This window comes from Asterias amurensis, chromosome 6 (genome assembly GCF_032118995.1).
Source record: "Asterias amurensis chromosome 6, ASM3211899v1".
In the NCBI taxonomy this organism is placed as follows: Eukaryota; Metazoa; Echinodermata; class Asteroidea; order Forcipulatida; family Asteriidae; genus Asterias; species Asterias amurensis.
Window position 1 is genome coordinate 8355147 of NC_092653.1, and position 21414 is coordinate 8376560.

Sequence of the window (21414 nt, forward strand, 5' to 3'; positions counted from 1 at the left end):
TGGTGTATCTCAACATTATGCATAAAATAACAAACCTGTGAAAATTTGAGCTCCATCGGTCACCGAACTTGCGAGATAATAATGAAAGAAAAAACACCCTTGTCACACGAAGTTGTGTGCGTTTAGATGGTTGATTTCGAGACCTCAAGTTCTAAATCTGAGGTCTCGAAATCAAATTCGTGGAAAATTACTTCTTTCTCGAAAACTATGGCACTTCAGAGGGAACCGTTTCTCACAATGTTTATTACCATCAACCTCTCCCCATTACTCATCAGTAAGAACTTTCTGTTTTATGCTAATAATTATTTTGAGTATTTACCAAAAGTGTCCACTGCCTTTAAGGGGCTATAACAGGCTTGGAGTTTCATCTTTGAGAGGGCAAGGCCATTTTTCTTTTGCAAAGGGCACTTCCATTGGGAAACCTTAAAGTCTTATGGGACATTTTGAAGGGGAACCAAGGGCAACAGAGACTTACAGTTTTACACACATGTTAAGTTATTCTTTTGATTTTAAAGACAATGACTGTGATCTGACAAATGCTAAGTGCTGACCAATGATGACAAATCTTAAAATGTTCTGCAGATTGGTTAAAAACACTAGAAACGTTTTTTGATCATAGCACTTTATCAACAGGCATCTCAAAGCGCTTTATCATCATTTAATTCCTGGGTCTAGCAGGCAACATTAAAGGAACACGTTGCCTTGGATCGGTCGAGTTGGTCTTTGAAAAGCATTTGTAACCGTTTGTAATGAAATGCATATGGGTGGAAAGACGTTGTAAAAGTAGAATACAATGATCCACACAACCATGCCTCGAAATTGCGCGGTTTTCCTTTTACCTCGTCGACTAGCACGGTCAGCCATTTATGGGAGTCAACTTTTTGACTCCTATTAATGGCTGACTGTGTTAGTTCGCAAAGGAAAAGGAAAACCACGCAATTTTGAGGCAATGTTGTGTGGATCATTGTATTCTACTTTTAAAACATCCTTCTAACCATATGCATTTTATAACAAACGGTTACAAATGCTTTTTGTAGACCAACTCGTCCGATCCAAGGCAACGTGTTCCTTTAAATAACTTTTGAATTTAGTCAAACCTGAAAACAATAGCTTTTATTTATTTAATCATCCAATAATGTTCACCAAAACAGTCACTTGACTTGATGAGAGTATATTTTTATAAGACATTATATTGTTTTGTTGGTGTTTGTTGTTGCTTGTGGTCATATTTTGCAAATTTTTAGAATGTGTTAGCATGGAGGTAGGTGTACTGTTAGTGACCATGTTTTTTGGAAAAGTTTCCGTATCACGCCACCATTTTTCATTCGATATGAACTAATAGTGTCTGATTCAATGAGATATCCCTTTTTGTAGAAAGAGTGAAAAATTGAAGGCTTGATATGATTCGGAAATGTATCCCGTTTTTCCTTTTCAAAATGGTTTTTATAACCCACTACACTAAACAAGCTCGACTGATACAATAACAAACAATGCCAATGGCAATGGTTGGAACAGAGGCAGACAGAATGGAATGTGGAAGGAAGACCGAGAACATTAATTTTGTTTTTAAAACTGTTGAGTGCTGTCTTATTCTTGTTGTTTTCTATGTTATTTAACTTATTAATAATAGTATTATAAATTAATAATATGAAAACTGAATTTAAATTTTCACTCCTTTCTTTGTTTTTTTATATATATTTTTTATAGTAATAATATCCAATCACTTGTAATTTAGGTATTTTAAAACATGTCTTATTGATATTCTAAAATCTAATGGCTCAGTAATAGTATACAAGTATAGTTTGCTTTGCAACTGCTTCATTTACATGCATGCCTGTTGTTGTTTTAAATGTTAATGATGATCATCGTGGTGATGGTGGAAGCTTGAATTGAAGAAGAATCAGCAATCAGCTGATCAGCATAGCACACATGCACACACGGTGAGAAGGAAAACAAAACAATCGAAAAACAAAAAACTCACCTGTGTTATTTCGTATTTGCTGTTGGGTCGAAAAATCTATCTCGTACATCCCCATCGACGGCTCGATGTCGCCCAAACGTAGCATGACCGTCTTGCCGTAATTCTCTTCGATTCCCCGTACGATGTGAGCTTGATAAGGCCTCCATCGCCCGTGATCTGTAAACCATTCCCAGACAACTGCCTCCAACATGTCCAAGTCCTGCGCCATTTTAATCACGTCACTTTCAGTTCACATCTTTCAGACGAAATATTTAGACTGGTTCCCTTCTTTTCTCAACACGTGAACTCATATAATGAAGTTCGGATTTCATACGACAGAACGGCTGTGTTGCTGTTGTTTATGTTGGTAGCCTTACTTTCCAGCCGTAATTCTTTTGCACCTGTACTTATGGAGTGGCACACTAAGTTTCGAAATCACTAAAACCGACTGCAGTAAAGACGAGGCAGTTATTTCTCGTTTTGATCACTTCTCGCGGTATTTAGCGCTATTTCGGTTGCATTAAAAAAAAAAAAAAATATTTTGTGTCAAAGGAAGCTTTACTCAACAAATTTTAGTGCACATATCTCATTTATTTTATCTTATTTGCACGAAAAAGTAACCTAACTACCAGTTTATTCGCTAAATTCCAAGTTTTCAGCCTTAGCAACGGGCCCCGTATCTAAAACGATGTAGACAACTTACATTATTAAGTTAAAATCATTATCAATGCGCGCTTGTAAAATTCAGCCCCAAAACCTTCAAAAATAAGACTATCACATTTAAAATAGGAGAAACAAACACGTAAATGTTTATTTTTATATCTCTTCTCACCAAAATATTATCAATTTATGAATTTGTGGTGGCCAACTTTATCAATCAATTAGTACGCGCGTAGGGCTACATAGCTGTGATACGAAACAATATGTCTGCCGCCACAAAAACTAAAACAAGAGCTGAAGTTTTACAGACTTCCTAAAGAAAAAGTGGTAAAATTGTAAAATTGTTGTAATTGTATTTTAAGCTCAAGATGTCACTAAACAGAGAATAATTATGGATGACGTTAGGTTTGAATGGCTTCGAGACAAGGTCTACGGCGCCCTTGGTGTCGAAGATCCAGAAGTGTTCGAGGAACTTTTGAACAGGGACGATGGGGAATGCGAGAGAAGTTTAGCCAAGTTTCTGAATGAAACTCCCGAGGAGGGAAAAGCGGCCGCTATTTTCTACAAGCGGTTGAGAGAAGAAGAAATTGAGGTCGAAGTGGAGATTGGTGAGTTCAATGTTTCTTTTTTTCCCACAGATTTGCGTCCGATAAAAAGCACAAACTGACATCAACAACAGTTCAAGAAACTTGAAATTGAATTTTTAATAGGATTAGGAATAGGATACTAGTTTTTATTAATATTGACCATGATGACTGGCGGTCATCCGTCCATGGCCGCAGGGCCGGAATTGGGAGGGGGGGGGGATGGGAACTTGTGATTTGTTTTCATTTGTAGATTAATAATTTCCAGATTAACAAATAATGTTCAGTGAAGTAATTTGAAAGGAGACATCAGCTGAGTGCATTACAAATTACATTTACATTCACAATTTACATCCAACAGTGACACTGACACTTGACAGATGAGATACAAATTCAGATTTTCAATCGGCATGACCGGGTAACTAACTAAAGTAAAAATAAAAACAGAAGCTGTTTTAACTTGTTTGTAGTTTTGCTTTACTTTTTTGATCGTTGAATATTTGTACATTATGATTATGCATTGTTGAATGAGTTACTGTCCATTCTGTTATTGTTTATTTTATTTCTAACTGTTTAATTAATTTGTTTACATTTTGTGTGCGGAAAAAAGTGACAGTAAATCACTCAACAATGCATACTGATATAGTGTACAAATATTCAACAAACAGACAAAATTACTAGATTTTGTTGATCTTTATAAAAAATATAAATGACATTCATATTTTCTTAACAGAACCCTCGGAGCTCGATCCTACTCTTGAAGCCCTAAACGATGAGAACCTAGACGGTTTAGATGGAACAGACGGAGCCTTATCAGCCCTGGATGGCAGACTCACTGAGCAAACAATCACACCTGCTGTGGCTGACACACCTGTTGAAGAAGAAAAGGGCAAAAGTGAGGTTTTTTTACGACAATTGTTTATTTTGTTTGCAAGTCGCAGACACACAAGGCCAATTATTGAAAAAGGAGAGAGGCATCTGCACAAATGGCTGCATGACAACACTAACAGTGTCCAATATTCTCAATATCACTATTTTCTTGTTGAGCTTAATCTATCACAAGTTTGTTGGTGTTCTATGTGTATATTGTTTTTGGACAATAACCAATATTTCATTTGTGGCCAGAAAAAAGTTTTGAGATAAAATTATATAATAATAATAATAGTAATAAAAGACCCAATGCTTTCACTTAAAAAAAAAATTGTAATTAAACTTTCGATGTATTTTTTTAATTTCCAGAAAAGAAAAAGAAGAAGGGTAAGAAAGGATTGTCATCCGCCAAAGTAGAAGAGGAGCCACCTAAGGAAGAACCCAAGGAGCCAGAGGAGATTAAACCTGAAGATGGTATCGATGGCGGGTTGGCGCCCTCGCCTGAGAGGGTTCCACAAATGGTGAGATGCTGGAACCTTTCAAGAAGTTTAACACATTTTGCATTGTCAATTCCTTGGTTACTCTCATAAAACACTACTCTCACCATTTTAAAAACCTGAATGACTTGATATATATTTTGAAAGTTGTTAACCCTCCTACTGCAGGCCTTTAACCCATGGTGCCTACAGCAATTGCAGTGGTTGGTTCCCTGGCTGTGCTTTTGTCGTTGTGCCCTTTGTAAAGTTCCAATACAACTTTACCTTTTACTCATTGAAGTGCCCCTTTCCAGAGGAAGATTGCCATGCTTAAAATCAGATTTCTAATACTTGTTTAATAAAAAAATAAACCCCAAGGGGAAACCAACATTTTTCTTTGTTCAACCCAAAATTAATTTCTAATATTTGTTTCAAAGGTAAGGTTAAGTAAAGTTGGAGTTCTCTTATTGTGCTAAATTGATGATTGTCTCAACAATCATTTGACTGTACAAAAAGGAACCAGACTAATTTTCCTTCCAGCCTCACTTTGGTTACATTGATTTGAATGGGAGAAAATCAAGATGACCGCACCATGATAAAGGTCTATTACAGAAGATTCCAAAATAAAGACAAATTTCAATCCACTCGGACTTCATCATCATCCAGTTTCCTCATCTTTTTTTTGCAGAAAATTATCACCCAGACGATTACACGAACGTTGCTCCACATGTGCCACGGCAACGTGCCTGATGAGGTGTGTGACAATGATTGTATATACTTCCTACGTAACACTCCGGGGATGGTGGAGCTACCCAACACCCTGGACGAAGCCAACAACACCTTGCCGTCATTCTTTGAGTTTGGGGTGCTCAACGGAAGCACACTGACAATGCTGGAACATGTTATCACACAGGTAATTAGTTTTGATCCCTAAATGAAAATTTCTGCTTGGTTCATCCTAAATATAAATTATTATGAGTAAAACGGATCAGCTGTTTTTAACTGCTTGGCAGCTAGGAAAAACCTGAGCTATAAGTACAAAAAATGCATGACATTTGAACCCTTTGATCCCTAAATGAAAATTTCTGCCGAGTTCATTCTTAATATAAATGATTATGAGTAAAACGAATTAGCAGTTTTAAACTGCTTGGCAACTAGAAAAAACCTGAGCTACATATGCAAAAAATTGCCTGATATTTCAACCCTAGCACAGTCTTTCATGGAGAAAGACTCTGTGAGGGTCGAATTGACAGGCTACTAACTTCATATGACTATCCTTACTTAAATTATAAAACCCCATCCAATTTCTTTTCTTTCACATTCCCACAGGTTTACATTCCCCTGCTGTCATTCAACTCTCACAAAAACGGCGAGGGATCCCAGATTGGTGACCAGCAGGCGGCTCTCTCCTCTTCCTCCCAGGAAGACCTGGACGAGGAATCCGACGACGAAGACCTCTCGCAGAAACAGAAGCTCGTCGAGTCCCAGCACAGGGCCATGCTACGTGACGAGTTCCTCATCAACATGCAGAAGTTTGCCACGCACATCGGTCGCACCATCCAGCAGATCGAGGGCGAGGTGCGCTTAGACATCCCACAGATGAACCTCGACGGGGATGTGGCCGAACTCGCCAAGGACGACAACCTCATCCACAAGATCGAGGCCGCGTGCCTCGAATGGACAAAACAAATCGCCAGTGCACTCGAGATCCAACTTAAGAAGACACCGCAGGGGGACGGACCTTTAGCGGAAATTGACTTCTGGCGCGAGAGAAACGCCGCCCTCAGCGCCTTATCGGAGCAACTGAAACTACACAGCGTCAGGAAAATGCTTGAGATTCTCGCCAAGAGAGACACGATGGGAGACCACGCCATTCTTCAGAGTTTTGAGTTGAATCGCTCAGAGTTGAACAAATACCACGTGGAGGCCAAGGACAACGTGCGCTTCTTGAGTACCCTTGAGAGACACTTTAAGAACGTGACCCACGGTGCTAGCTTTCAGGTCGTCTTAGACACCCTTCCGTCGATGATGAATGCTCTTCGTATGGTCTGGATTATTTCGAGGCACTACAACCGCGATGAGAGGATGGTGCCGCTGATGGAACGTATTGCGTGGGAGCTCGCAGAGCGCGTGGCGAAAGTCATCAACATTAGAACAATCTTTAGGTGAGCATCTTTGTAGGGATTTTATCTCATTAAATTTAAATTAAGTTGTCTGAAAGAGAAACCTAGCAATTTCAAACAGTTATCTGCTGTAAGCTTGACATTGTTTGTTTAAGGGCATTGATTTACATCAGTTGATTGCTGGAAGGCAAGTAAAAAATTTCAGATTTTGTTGTATTTCCCGTGTTAATGTTAGTGTGTGAAGCTAAAATTGCCGTAATTTAAAAGTAAATCATATCTTTTCTGTTCATGAAAGTGCTGCTATGTATTTGAAGCAAGTTGTAAATAATAGTAATACACAATTCTAATGCAGCTCTCTGTCGCACCTAAGGATTCCTCAAATTGTTCCTTGTTTTTTTTTCTTCAAGATTTGCTGAGCTATGTTTGGCATTATAAGACCTATGCACTCATGATGATTTTCAATGCCTGCAGTGCAATCTGAATGCAACCAACTCCGCCAAAAACACTGATCATTTTGGTTCAATTGTTTCATGTTTTGTTCCACAGAGAAACGCCCACCCAGATTAAAGCCAGAACCCTGGAAGCCAAAAAGACGTTGGAACTGTGGAAGGAGTGTTACTTCGAGGTGCGAGCGAAGATCGAGGCGTCAGGGCGGGACGCTAGGTGGGAGTTTGATCGCAAGCGCCTGTTTGAGAGGACAGACTACATGGCAATGATATGTCAGGACATTTATGATGTAGCACAGGTAAATTAATTGTTTTTAATTTCTTTTATGCAAGTCGCCTGACACACAAGGCCTGGAGGCCACTTCAAGGTGTGGGCTACAATCAAATATTTTTCTAGGGGCTTACAGGCTTTATGAAAAATTGCCCTGATTCTATGTTCTTGTAAAGGCAAGGTAGTTTTTTCCTTGCCCTTATAAGAATAATTCTGACAAACTCCACTTGCCTTGGTACCCCTTCAAAAGTTTCCTTACATAGACTTTTAGATTTTTCACTGGAATTGCCCTACTGCAAAATATATTGTAAGAAATGGCATTGCGCCCTCAAACCACGAAAATCCTGAAAATCTGGTCTGCATTTAATTATCATGTTCAATCTGTTCTCTTGCGTACATTAAGGTCTTGCAAGAGTTCTACCATATCTTTGGGCCTGAGCTGAAGTCAGTGACTGGTGATCCACAACGTATTGAGGACGTCCTGAAGAGAGTAGACGGACTCGTAGAGCCAATTCAAGATGTGAGTTGTACCTCTTTGGTGTTCTTTAGACCGCCTCATTTTCCTCTCTTCACATAAGGAAGTAAGATAGTACTATAACCAGTTCTTAAATAGTGCTTTGTCACACCCAAGTGAATCTCAAAGTGCTCATAATTTGTTCCTACAAAATATGTTTTTTTTATATATATTTTTTTATGCAAGTCGCCAGACACACAAGGCCTGAAGGCCACTTCAAAGTGTGGGCTACAATTATTTTTGTCCAGAGGCCGTTGCCACCTACTCCTAGGGCTGAAACAGGGTTACCCCTTTTACAGTCCATACGGATGTAGGCTTGGGTATCATCAGTCCGAAGCCTGGCCGGTAGAGCAGAAAGCACTACCTCCCCAATTTTTTGTAGCAAGTGTCACGACCGGGATTCGAACCCACACTCTGCTGATCAAACAGGAGAGCTTGAATCCGGTGCTTTTAACCGCTCGGCCATGACACGCCACATGCTGAGCTATAATTGAAGTATAAGACCAATAGCATCATCTAGCAGCTTACATGGTGATCTGTAGCCAACTGCACCAGAAAAACACCTCGGTGAACCCCTTCTCTTATCGATAAGTTTCCCTTGAGGTTTATTATTTGACATAAAAAGTTGCATCCCCTGGCTACCGCTTCCCAGGTTGTATCGTAAATTTGGGTGTGATCCCTGGCTACAGGGCAGTTAACAAGTATATGGCTTCTGACTGGCAAAATGGAGAGACTGCCAACAAAGGGCTAGATTGCTCAGTTGGTAGAGTGCTGGCACATTAATCTGGTGGTTGTTGGTTCGATTTCAACTCTAGTCAATTTTTCTTTGTTGAATCCCAAATCATTTCAAATTTACCAGTTTACCCCAAGTCTTTTATTATTTGTTAAAAGCATTATTCATAAGCACGGCATGATGGCATTCAGAGCAGAGCAATCCAATTTAACCTTTGACCCCCCCCCCCCCCCAGGTGAGCTTTGACCCCTTCGGCCTGAAGCACCAGCTCCAATGGCGCAAAGTCATGGAGTGGTTCAACAAAGAGGTGGCAGCCATCGAGGAAGAAGCCAAACACTTCATCAATGAATCTTTCAAGACGCTTCGCTCAGCCGAGGGAGCTTTCGACATGCTGCTCAAATTTAAGAACATCCGCTCCCGGGAGGCGATTAATTCGCAGATGATGAAGAAGTTCAACGACATCCTGTTGCAGTATGGAAAAGAGGTGAGAAGGTTTCTTATAGCATGCGGGCAGTATTGGTAATTGTCAAAGGTCAGGGGTAGATTTCACAAAGACAGTCCTAACTTAGGACTAGTCCTCGGAGTTTTTAAGAACTTAAGGCTAGTCCTAAGTTAGGACGAGTAACTCATCCTACTCGAGATAAGACTAGTCTTACTCTTTGTGAAATCCACCCCATCATACACACTTGTAAACCGACATATACATGAACTTAAACCTGTGAAAGATTAAAGGTAGTGTCATTCATTGGTAATGACCCGGGAAATTGAATTGTGAAAAAATATGTAGAAAGCCTGGTAAAGATGGTAATGATAGTAAGCATCTTGCAAATTTATGTTTCGTCTGAAATGCAGCATGTTGAAAAACCAATAAGAGTGTCTAGAACAATTTGAATCTCAAAACCCAATCATAACCAATAACAATGCAAATTGCTTACTTAGGTGGATACAGTCAACTCCTTGTTCAAGCAGCATCAGGACAACCCGCCCGTCTCTAAAAACCAACCGCCAGTAGGTGGCGCTATTGCCTGGGAGCGTTCACTGTTCCACCGCATCAAACACACCATTATTCGCTTTCAGAGTATGGAGGATTTACTGACGAGCGAATATGGGAAAGCGGTAAGTTTCAAAAATAAAGTAATGTTAGATTTGTTTTCAAAACAAGCGTAGGCTGAGGAAAGATATCAAGTTATTTTTTGGAGGCCACATTTACTGTAAAAAACTGTTATGCAACATGCAGCAGTGTTTTAAAAATGTTGAGTTTATGTGCGTACTTGGTAGCAGACATGTCAACATGCCGGATGTGGTGAGGAAGGGGTGCATTCCACTCGCGCAATTTCATCTTTGGAACGATTGGTACGCACTACGCAATGTCAATATGGCGGCGCCCTGAAATGAAGACGGCGACACCATACGTAGTTTTAAAAAAAGTTTTTGCTGTATGTGTATCCTCTTCTGTACATCATGACATCAACTAATGAACTTTGTTATTTAAAATCTGTATTATCCACTACGGATTATACTCTGTAATTATGTTTGTGAAAAAAATTAATACTGTATGCTTGTCCGCCATTTTAAAAACCACTCGCCAACACCTCAGAAGTATGTTTGCGTAAAGTTGCCAACATTAGCCAACGGTCTTGCATACAACTCGTTCCACTGGAAATTGTTGGCGAACTTGCGCAATTGTTGGCAACATTTGTGCGAGTGGAACGCACCCCAGTATTGCAAGTAATGTGTATACAGGCAAATGTTTTACAGAGTCCCCCTATGACAATAAACACTGCAAACAATGAACAGATTCCGTACAGGACCAAAGTGTCCCCAAAAATTTTCAAAAGAAGTGCGAGACTTGCAAGGTCTTTTCAGGAGGTGTTTGTCTTTTTTTTCTTGAGCTGTTTTTTTAGTCATTTTCTAGTTTTTCTTAATATTAAATTAATTTCTTTTGTTTTATTTGAAGGCGAGGAGCAAATACCTGGGTGTTGCGAGGCAGATGCGCGAGTACGAGGAGAAGAAGTACGAGCAATGGAGGGAGTACGTTGAGGGCATCCTTCCAGGGCTACTCAAGAGGAATCTCCTGACGAAGCCGACCGCCACCACGGCCATCATCCCTGTCTCTCACAGTGAAGGGGATGGGACTGACGGTAGCTCAGCCAGCAATCATGCCATGCAGGGTAAGGGTTTGAAATGAATTCTTTTCAATTTGCCGTATATTGTTGTAGCCACTCGCCTCTTGGGCTTGTTTTTGTTGTTGTAATTGTAACTTTGTAATATTTTATCATTATAAGCCACAAGGGAAACTGACTGGGTAAATTTGTAAATGATTTTTGGGGTTGAACAAAGAATTGACTAGAGTGGGATTCGAACCAACGACCTCCGGATTAACGTGCCGGCGCTCTACCAACTGAGCTATCTAGCCCTATATTGGCGGTGTCCCTATTTTATTTTCGCTTCCCAGGTTGTATCGTAATTTGGGTGTGATCCCAGTTAACGGTTGTATGGCTTCTGACTGGCACCCCCGAACAAAGCTATTGACAAAATAGGGACACCGCCAATATAGGGCTAGATAACTCAGTTAGAGCGCCGGCACGTTAATCCGGAGGTCGTTGGTTCGAATCCCACTCTAGTCAATTCTTTGTTCAACCCCAAAAAACATTTGTAATATTTTAGTGCAATTTTTTATCTTTTAACTTTTTACAATGAATCGATGTTGGCCTTTGGGCCACTTGTTATAAGTTAATGTGTTGTTGATAATAAGTGTACCAGAAATATTTTTCAGGCCAGTGATTTTCCGAGATTTTGGCTCTTGATTTAGCATTTTTTTCTGGGGAAAGTCAAATGTGATTTTCTTTTTTTAGAACTATGGACTTCTTTTTATTAAAGCAAATATCATTGTGGGTGCCTTCTGGCTTCTGCTCATGGTCAATCATTATCAGTTAAAAATTACAAGTAGCGAGTGATATGCATTGTTATTCTACTTTAAAATACGATTTTTAGGGTTGAACAAAGAATTGACTGGAGTGGGATTCGAACCAATGACCTCCGGATTAACATGCCGGCGCTCTACCAACTGAATTTCTAGCCCTATGTTGGTAGTGTCCCTATTTTGTCAAAATCTTTGTTCGGGGGGTGCCAGTCAGAAGCCATACTACCGTTTTTGTCAAAATCTTTGTTTGGGGGTGCCAGTCAGAAGCCATACAACCGTTTACTGCCGTGTAGCCAGGGATCACACCCAAATTACGATACAACCTGGGAAGCGGCAGCGAGGGGATCACCTTAAGGGGATGCAACTTTTTGTTTCAGATATATTGATACTTTAAAATACCTAAGATTTTTAACAACAAACAATTTCTTCATTTCTTCTTCTTGTCAATGTTTAGGCGGGGAGGTGAAATACGTTGTTGATTTTGCAACAGAGCTGTCAGAGATCATCGTCGAGACCAAATATATGGAGCAGCTGAGCTTCAATATACCAGAGCTGGCTAGAAATGTAGCCCTACAGGTTAGTTCACAGTCATTGGGGTGATGTTGAAAAATGCTCACAGATACTGCTGTTCATCACAATCATAGAGAATGCCGAGCTCATGGATTATTTTGGAAAAATGTTTTGATTTGCATAAAGCGTGGGTTAGACTTCCTGTGAATGCGAAGCGAATGTTGGTAACACTATATTCAGTACGTGCTGTTTTTCCAATTGTGACGCAAGAATGTTCACTTCGAACAAAGTATTTGCAGGAAGTATGAACTTTATCATGTTTATAGTATTGTTTGTAGTCATATGTGTGTTGAAACATCACATTTTCCTTTTTACTTGCGTGACAATCATATTATCATATGAAGATTGACATAAAATATTGATTATTAATTGTTATGATTTCCTCTCACCATATTCAGGAGGACAAGTATCTGAGATGGAATGACGGATTAAGACACATGCTGGGTAGATACCACTCAGCCATCAGCTCCATCAATAATGCAGAGGTAGATGCAGTTTCTTCCAATCCCCCCCCACCCCTACTTCTCTTTCTCTGTCCTTTTAACCTATTCACAGGCCTTGAATTAACCCACGGCACCCACTGCAATTGCTGCACTGCCTTGTGCTTTTGCTGTGGTGGCCTTTGCAAAGTTCCAATTTAAATTGACACTTTCCTCATTGAGTGCCCCTTATACCAGAGGAAAATTATCATGCCCCTTCAAGAGAAGTCTAATGCCTGTATTGAAATCTTCCAAGGAGAAACTAAAACCCACAATGATGAAAGTCAAATGTATCGTATTGGCCTAATGACCAGGGCACTAATGTAAAGCGCATTGAGACGTTTTTGTGAAATGCGCTACATAAGTACTTGTTAATAATAACAAAATAATACAGTAGTTGGTGAATGGTTTTTAAGGGCTATACTTTTTTACACTGTCTTCATCATTATCATCATTTGGTCACATTCGAGATTCCGTTCACAACGTCACGCAAGAGGTGTTTATCCCTCATCATAGAAACTGTCTTCAGGAATGTTGATTAAAATGTATTCTTAAAACTTACATTAACAGTTTATCTTTACCTTAATAAACAGACTCAACTTCTTGATGAGCACCTGAAGGACTTAAGACGGACGCTGAAATCCGGCCACAAACGTCTCAACTGGAACTCCCTTGGAATCACAGACTACATCACACGCTGTGAACAGGTAGGTACAATAAAAGTCACATGTGAAGTTTCAGTTGAATACAGTGTCTCCTCATCAGCGTCATTTAGCGGTCGCAACAGAGATTTCAATTCACACGACCAACAGAGGTGTTTATTCCTCATCATGTTTGGATGGTCTTTAATTTCAGACTCTGTATCTCTACCAATCGCGCCAAATTAGTCTTTAACCCAAACAAAACAAAAAAACATAAGACTCATCTTTTCAATCAAGTATTTGAGTAAATGGTTTGTTTTTATCCTTTGATGTTTTCTTGGATATTGTATTTTGTATTTCTCTACTTCATGTTCTTTATTCTGGGCTTCTTTTTTGGCTAAGGTTTACGCTTCAAGTTTGGTTACTGTACATGTGTAAGTTATTGTTTGTGTTTAGTGTAATGAGCACTTTTATGGATTTATGTGCTTAGTAAGTTTTCCTTATTATTATCATGGCAGGCAATCTCCAAGTTTGAGTCCCTGGTCAATCAGATCCAGAAGAATGCCAAGGACATTGATGCTCGACTCAAGGCAGTGGAACAAGCTGATCTCTTCAAGGGACCCCCAAGTCAGATGAACGGTGAAATCTTACCAGGTTGCAAGGTAAGAAAAACAAACCTTTGACAATTCTAATCCACGTATCATTGTTTTTAAATTGCAGTTTCCCTTGGGAAAAAAAGTTTCTATAAGCTAATAAATAGGTATTCATAAATACCTCAGACAGTTATGCTATTCCTATTGGTGGAGAGCGCGTCACGTGGGTGTGTATAAACCTATTGTTTATGACCAGTAAAAAGTGTTGAAACATGGGCGTGACACGCGAGCTTGCACCTGTTCTTATAAGACAGTTTCTTCATTCCTATTGGTCGAGAGTTTCTTTATTCCTATTGGTCGAGAGCAACGGCTGAAACAGTTGTGCCACATCACGCGATACGCGCGACGCGCACAGCATTCCCTTATAAGGAGTTGTTACCTGAGGGCGGCGGAGGACTTTACCATTTCATAGCTGGAGGGGTGTTGTATTGGAAGAAATCATTGAACAATTATAATTTTTGCATTTATTTTACTTTTTGACCAAAAGGTGTTGATGTTTTTGACCGAAAAGGTATTTATGAATGGGAATCAAAGTGTGTTGAATCGGTTTTCAACTAGTGGTTTTAACTTCGTCTCGGTAAAATTATCAAGAACCAGGCCTCGTTTGCGTTGGGATTAAACCACTAGTTGAAAACCTCTTCACCACACATTGATTAATTCCCTTAGTTAACAGCTATAAAAGTGGGCCATCTTCATCTTTACTTATTGTTGCTCAGGTTGGCGTTGTGGTATCTTCTTCACCTTCTACCTCTAGGAACATTAGTTGGAATTCCACTGGGGCACTACGTTGATTGGGTTTTTAGTCCCTACCTGACTGTGTGTGTTTTACTGGGAATAAGTCTCTAGGATTTTCCTCCTACCTGTTAAACTGAAATTTCCTTCCTCCTCTTCTCTCTATTTCGTTCTTGGCTATAGTAGAGTGATTAACTTCGTTTCACAACCAGAATTAATTAAATTAAATTAAATTTTTGTGTACACAGGAATACTTTGACCACATTGAGAGAGAGCGCATGCACACGTTTGAGCAGCTGGCCAGGAAGTACCGAGCCATCGGCCCACTCCTGACTAAGATGGAAGGTCTAGTTGTACACACCAATACGGGCAGGTCACCACGCCTGCAGGCTTACTACGGCTACTGGGAAATGAGGGTGTACGCTTCCCTCACGAAGGTGGGTCAAACTTTTTAGTACGGCCAAATAAAAACTGAGATATTGTTCTGTAAGTTTTGTCTGTTTGAGTTTTTTTTCTTCTCAGAAATGAAGCCTTCGACTATCAAGTTTTTTTGCTTCAGTGTAAGACTCATTTTAATTTTTTTTAATACACTTTTGAAAAAACGAATACAACAATTTACTTGAGCAGGATTTGAACCTTCGACCTTCAACTGGGCTTTCTAGGCCTTCCTTGGCAGTATCCCTACTTTTTCAATACCTTTGTTTGGGGATGCTGGTCAGAAGTCATACAACCATATACTTAAATTCTTAATTAAAGGTCTATCAAAGGTTTGTTTATTAAGAGTAGTAAATGGTAAGTTATTCTCAAGAATCATACATACATCTTTGAATCTAAAACCCTGTTTTGATTTGATCTGATTCATTTCTCAGTTGATTACTCGTAATATGTCGGAGTTTAACACGGCAGTGACCTCCAACAAGCCGCTGTTCCAGATCGACGCTATGCTGACAGCACCAGAGATTATTCTAGCACCAGCTGCCAATGAGATCTACAAACTCACCATGCAGAGTGTCAGAGACTGTGTAGAAGGGTACGTACCAGACTGGAGCTGTGAATTGATGTTAACTTTCCTAAACATTTAAATGGAACTTGAGACTTTGATCCAATTGTTTCTACTGTTTTTAGTTGGAACTCTGAGTCACATGTAAAAGGAGCTGGGCTTAATTTCAAAAAGCCGTTTCTCTGCTAAGCAAAAATTGAGTGGTGCACTAGCCACAACACCGCAAACTTAATGTAAGTTTAGCTGGTATTGTGTTAATATTATTCTGTGCTAAGCAAGGTTTTTGTTTTAATACATGGACATTTGCATCAGGGATAAAGAAAGTTTACACCGATGTGTTTTATACCACTGTATACTCAGTAGTTACTTTTGCGAAATTGTTTGACTAATTTCTCGAAAACTACAGCACATCAGCAAGTAATATTTTAAGGGAACCTTTCTACCATCATTATCTTTAAACCCTGCAAGTTAAGTGTGAATCTTTGGATGGTTGTGTTTTGTGTAACATTAATTTAAAAATAGAGGATTACAACCCAGAAACCATTCTTTAAATCTGTATCTTTTCACTCAGGTCCAAAAACTTTGTGCGTTGGATGCACGGCACCTGTATCGAGACAGCTCCTCAGAATGTCGAGGGTGAAGACGAGCCGTTCATCTTCAGTTTCTTCTCAGACATCTCAGCCGACGGCACCATCATTGACCTGGTGGTACAGGCGTCCAATCTAATGCAGAAGACGCTGACCAACCACACCAAGTACCTCAACAGGTAAATGGAGTGGTTTATATTCTTGGGACCATTCCATGAAGCCGCTTAAGTAGACAAATTTGCTTACAAATTTTGTGTTAGTCAAAAATTGGGGGAGACTAAGTAAGAAATGGTGTATTTCACATAGTATTTTGGCTGGTAGCCTTATTGTGGTGAGCCTTTATTGTTTTTGCTTGGCTACCTTTTGTGCTTAAGCAGCTCTTTGAAATTGGACCCTGGTTTTAGCTTCACAAAGCTGTTAAGCACGTCAAAACTACTTGCAGAATTAGTTGCTAAGTAACAATCTTCTGCTAAACAGTTCTAGGAAATTGGGTACTCCACCCCTCCAATCCGCTCAAATATGACTACTATTTGGTCTTCGCTCTTCAAAACTGTGTTACTTTTTTATGTTTCCCCCGTAACGTCTGTCATGGAACTTCCTTACTTAAAAAAAAAAAGATGACTTGGTTCTTAGCCATACAAGGTTTTCTTTCTAAGTCACCATCTTCTACTGAACAGTACTATGAAATGTTTTTATATCGCAGCTCAGACCAGGTGTCATTTCACCCCTAAAGTACACAACCATTCATTGATGCTTGATTATTTCTTGTCAGATGGAAGCGATATCGGCCATTATGGAAGCTAGACAAGACCATCATGCTAGAGAAATTTGCCAGCAAGAAGCCAACCTGTGTGGCCTATGATGACAAACTGCAGTTCTATTCCAACTTGGCCAAAGAGGTAAGCCCAACTGAGAATCTCTTGGTTCATCCACCAAAATCCTTGGCCAGAATTTTATTGTTTAATACTTTATTATAAATTCATCCCAATTTTAAAAGCACTTTGTAGAAACTCCTCATGCTTTTGTTTCAGTATGTTGTGCTTTTTGTTACGGGGTTCTGAGATTTGTTGGGTTTCGTTCATTTGCTTATTGCATTCGCTGTAGCTCTTGTTCAGAAATCCCTGCCCAATCTTCACAGCTGCTATGGCCAGCTGTCCATTGGTCTTCACAGATGCTCAGTTTACACAGAACAAACCATAAATGAAGTTGACTAAAGGTAAACAGGCCTTGAGGAAAATGTAAAAACTGTATTGAACCTTGCAAAGGGCAGCACAGCAAAAGCACAGGGGCCAATTTCATAGCGCTGCTAAGCACAAAAATTTGCTTAGCATGAAATGTTGGCCTTGATAAAAACAGAATTACCAACCAAATTTCAACGTGGTTTTGAGGATAAACAAACAACAGTTGAATACAAGTAACAAGCAATATGCAAAAAATGGAAATTTGGTTGGTAATCCTGTTTTTATCAAGGAGGAAATTTCATGCTAAGCAAATTTGTGTGCTTAGCAGCTCTATGAAATTGGGCCCCGGGCACAGCATCAATTGCTGTGGGTGCCGCGGGTTAATTCAAGGCCTGGGTAAAACTATCTATTTTGTGTATTTACAGGTGGAGAACCAGCCGAAGATTAAGGACCAGGACTGTATCCGCCTTCACATGGGACTCTTGGCCGACACTGTCAGAAACCATGCTAAGAAATGGGTTGAGTCACTGGGGACTCTACTCAAAGACACAGCTAGTGAGGAGCTCCATGCTCTCAAGACAGAGTTACAGGTAAATAATAGTAATAAGAGGCAGTTATTAGGATTTCTTACATCCCATGTATCGAAATGCTGGCCTTTTGAACTTTGCTCTTGATGCTTGACGGGGCACAGCAATTTTTCTCTAGTATTCAATTCAATAATACGGTTATTCCATACTCTTGTCGAGGGAAATGCAAATTTGTATTGGATCTTTGGAAAAGCCGCCCAAGGCATCGCAGCAGTATAAAATATTGCTTAGCAGAAATGAGCAGGATACCAGTTACAAATTGTACACACGGCATGATAGATTGGCTGGTAACCTTATATGATAAGCATTACTTTGTTGTGCTAAGCTACTTAACAAACAAAAATTGTTTTATGTTAATTGCTTATCTTTCATGTTTAACATTCTCACATTGCTTTTAAAAACAGACCCTATCAACAGACCTCAAGAAGACTCCGAACACCCTGGAAGATCTGAAGTTTGTCCTGCGCATCATCTCGGACATCAAGGACATGTCGCTGGACGTTGAGATGCGAATCACGGACATCGTGGAGCGTTACCGCACCCTAGAGATGTACAAGATAGAGGTCAGCGACGAAGAGAAGGAGACGTGCCGGAACTTCAAACTGATGTGGGATGATCTGTTCTTGGAGTCTAAACATGTGGATGCGAGCCTGATTGTGGTCAAGAAGAAATTCACTGAGGTAGGAAGAATGTTTTCATGTCAGTGCTCACACAGTCAGTGCTTAATTTTTCCTGAGTAACAAAGTAATTTCTTTGTGAAAAACTTGTGGATGTGCGCACAGAATCAATAAAATAAGGTTGTATGAAAAGTTACAACCTTGTGGCAAATGTGATTTCTAGTAGTGTGACAGGGTTGTATCTTTGGATGTAAGCCCAAAACCAATAGAGTAAATTGTGAAGTTTACAGGATTACAATGTACAACCTTTTGGCCAAAGTGAATTATTACCTTCTTGCTCTGACATCAAAATGTAAACCAATTATCTTTGCAACAAAAGTTGGACAAAAAGGATTTATTCTTACCTTCTGGCTGTTCATATGAAATTACAATGGTATTGAACGCTTTTTTTTTTACAAAGAAATCAACAAGGGCCAAATTTCATAAAGCTCCTTAGGCAGAAAAAGTAGCTAAGCACAACAAAATTATGCTTACCAGAACAAGGTTTTCAGGCAAAACACCATGTCACATGTAGAATCCGTGACTGGCATCCTTCCTATTTTGCTGTGCAGACAATCTTTAGGCAATGTTTTCTACTCTCTGAAATTTGGCACAGAAGTTCACTGCACCAGACTGCCCAGACAAGAAATGTCAAGAAAAAAACTAATCGTTCTTTCTTTCTCCACAGATTACCCAAGATCAGATCAGCAATTTCAGTACCGAGTTGAATAGTTTCCAGAGCAAGTTCAGACTAGAAGGGCCAGGAGCTGTGGGGAATAACTTGGACAAAGGTGAGCACTACTACTCGGTAACTAATCCAAGAACAGGTTCTCTGCTGTGCCACAAGGGTTTTCCAGACCATCTGGTTTTCCTCCCTCGGGAAAATTCAAACACGTTCGATCTTGGCTGTGCTCCGTGGTCATAATGGGTTGATGTGGCTGGCAGCCAAAGGCCCCCTTGCATGCATGCTTCTTGAACACGTTGTAGCCTTGCCTCCGCAATTCAGCTCTTAGCTGCGAGTAAGGATGATTAGCCCCCCAAATTATTATACAATCTCATTGCTGTTTTTCTGTTTCAACCCTCGTTATTTCCATCTTTCAGGCGTTGAGCTGATGGAGGCGTTTAAGAGAGAGCTGTCCATCTACGAGAAAGATCGCCAAGAGCTCGCCAACGCTGAGAAGCTCTTTGATCTGTCAATCACCATGTACCCTGAGCTCCTCCAAGTACAGAAAGAGATGACTGGACTGGATAAGATCTATGAAATCTACAAACAGCAGAAGGTAAGTGCAGGCATGTGTGATTTCTCAGGGGTTTTTCCTGATTGCAGGATTTTTCCAAAAGCATAATAATAAATAACAATAACATGCATTTATATTAGCTCCTGGGGTCGATTTTACAAAGAGTTAGGACTAGTCCTAACTTAGGACTAGGAGATATACAAATTGCATGGATAGTCCTAAGTTAGGACGAGTAACTGGTCCTAACTCGAGATAAGACTAGTCCTAACTCTTTGTGAAACCCACCCCTGATACAGGGTTTCTGAGACATGAAAGTAATAATACACTATATAATGACCATAACAAAAACAAAGTATGATAAAATAAAAAGATATAATTTTAAGTGAGATGAAATAGCTGAAACTGTGACAAGCTTAGACTGATCTAAATATGTTGGTTTTGAGTGCCCTTTGAATTCTCCAGCAGAAATTTAAAATTTTCTCATGGGGTGCCCTTCAGACAAGAAAGAAAAATGCCTTTTGCCCTTGCCTTTTCAAAAACAAAGCATACAGGCCTGGTAGAGTATACTACATGAATTCTAATCTTGTCTTTTTGTTGGGGAATGGACATTTTACAATTTTCTCATGCACACTTTTAATATTTCTGAACAATGAATTGTGTCTTTGTTATGTTTTTTGTTTGTTTGTTTTAAATTGTGTGCAGTCTGTATAATTTGGAATTTAACTGTGATTTTGTGCGTTGATGTTTACTTTTAATATTTTTTTTATAACTATTGAGAGACGACATCATGTAATTTCCCACTTTGGATTTAAAGACACTGGACACTATTGGTAATTGTCACAGACCAGTCTTCTCACTTGGTGTATCTCAACATATACATAAAATAACCAACCTGTGAAAATTTGAGCTCAATCGGTCGTCGAAGTTGCGAGGTAAATAATGAAAGAAAAAACACCCTTGTCACACAAAGTTGTGTGCTTTCAGATGCTTGATTTCGAGACCTCAAATTCTAAACTCGAGGTCTCGAAATCAAGTTCGTGGAAAATTACTTCTTTCTCGAAAACTAAGTCACTTCAGAGGGAGCCGTTTCTCCCAATGTTTTATACCATCAACCTATCCCCATTACTCGTTACCAAGTAAGGTTTTATGCTAATAATTATTTTGAGTAATTACCAATAGTGTCCACTGCCTTTAATAAAGTTTTATCTAATCTAATCTATACACTCCCCTCCATTTCCTTTACCTCTCCCTTACAGGCTGCCCGTGAGGAATGGGCTCAGACCCTCTGGGCAAACCTGAACGTCAGCCATCTAGTGGACGGTATCGACACTTTCATCAAGGGCCTGAAGAAACTACCCAGAGAGGTGAAGAGTACGTCCACTGCTCACATGGTAGAGGGGCGCATGAAGGAATTCAAAGATGCCATCCCTCTGTTTGTGGATCTGAAGAACGAGGCGCTTAGAGAAAGGTGACAATATTTGATAAATATAAATTATAATGGTAATAACTGGATTTATACAGTGCCAAAGG

At 39.7% G+C, this 21414-nt stretch overlaps 2 protein-coding genes across 4 annotated transcripts in view; one reads left to right on the forward strand and one right to left on the reverse strand.

Annotated features, from left to right (window-relative positions):
- LOC139938451 (E3 ubiquitin-protein ligase DTX4-like) overlaps positions 1 to 2202 on the reverse strand; it is a 31463-nt gene extending 29261 nt beyond the window's left edge. For all 3 annotated transcript variants that reach the window (XM_071933990.1, XM_071933989.1, XM_071933988.1), the window contains exon 1: positions 1982 to 2202. In XM_071933990.1, coding sequence (XP_071790091.1) covers positions 1982 to 2189 — 208 coding nt within the window. In that variant the 5' untranslated portion in view covers positions 2190 to 2202. The remainder of the gene's footprint in view (positions 1 to 1981) is intronic.
- Positions 2203 to 2882: 680 nt separating this feature from the next.
- LOC139938447 (dynein axonemal heavy chain 10-like) overlaps positions 2883 to 21414 on the forward strand; it is a 67779-nt gene continuing 49247 nt past the window's right edge. The window contains exons 1-23 of the mRNA XM_071933982.1: positions 2883 to 3228; positions 3938 to 4099; positions 4444 to 4595; positions 5239 to 5463; positions 5880 to 6715; positions 7220 to 7418; positions 7794 to 7910; positions 8873 to 9121; positions 9577 to 9753; positions 10595 to 10808; positions 12015 to 12136; positions 12529 to 12615; positions 13203 to 13316; positions 13769 to 13912; positions 14884 to 15072; positions 15505 to 15665; positions 16207 to 16401; positions 16995 to 17121; positions 17829 to 17993; positions 18395 to 18670; positions 19335 to 19437; positions 19748 to 19926; positions 21141 to 21352. Of these exons, the coding sequence (XP_071790083.1) occupies positions 3012 to 3228; positions 3938 to 4099; positions 4444 to 4595; positions 5239 to 5463; positions 5880 to 6715; positions 7220 to 7418; positions 7794 to 7910; positions 8873 to 9121; positions 9577 to 9753; positions 10595 to 10808; positions 12015 to 12136; positions 12529 to 12615; positions 13203 to 13316; positions 13769 to 13912; positions 14884 to 15072; positions 15505 to 15665; positions 16207 to 16401; positions 16995 to 17121; positions 17829 to 17993; positions 18395 to 18670; positions 19335 to 19437; positions 19748 to 19926; positions 21141 to 21352 (4622 nt within the window). The 5' untranslated portion in view covers positions 2883 to 3011. The remainder of the gene's footprint in view (positions 3229 to 3937; positions 4100 to 4443; positions 4596 to 5238; positions 5464 to 5879; positions 6716 to 7219; positions 7419 to 7793; positions 7911 to 8872; positions 9122 to 9576; positions 9754 to 10594; positions 10809 to 12014; positions 12137 to 12528; positions 12616 to 13202; positions 13317 to 13768; positions 13913 to 14883; positions 15073 to 15504; positions 15666 to 16206; positions 16402 to 16994; positions 17122 to 17828; positions 17994 to 18394; positions 18671 to 19334; positions 19438 to 19747; positions 19927 to 21140; positions 21353 to 21414) is intronic.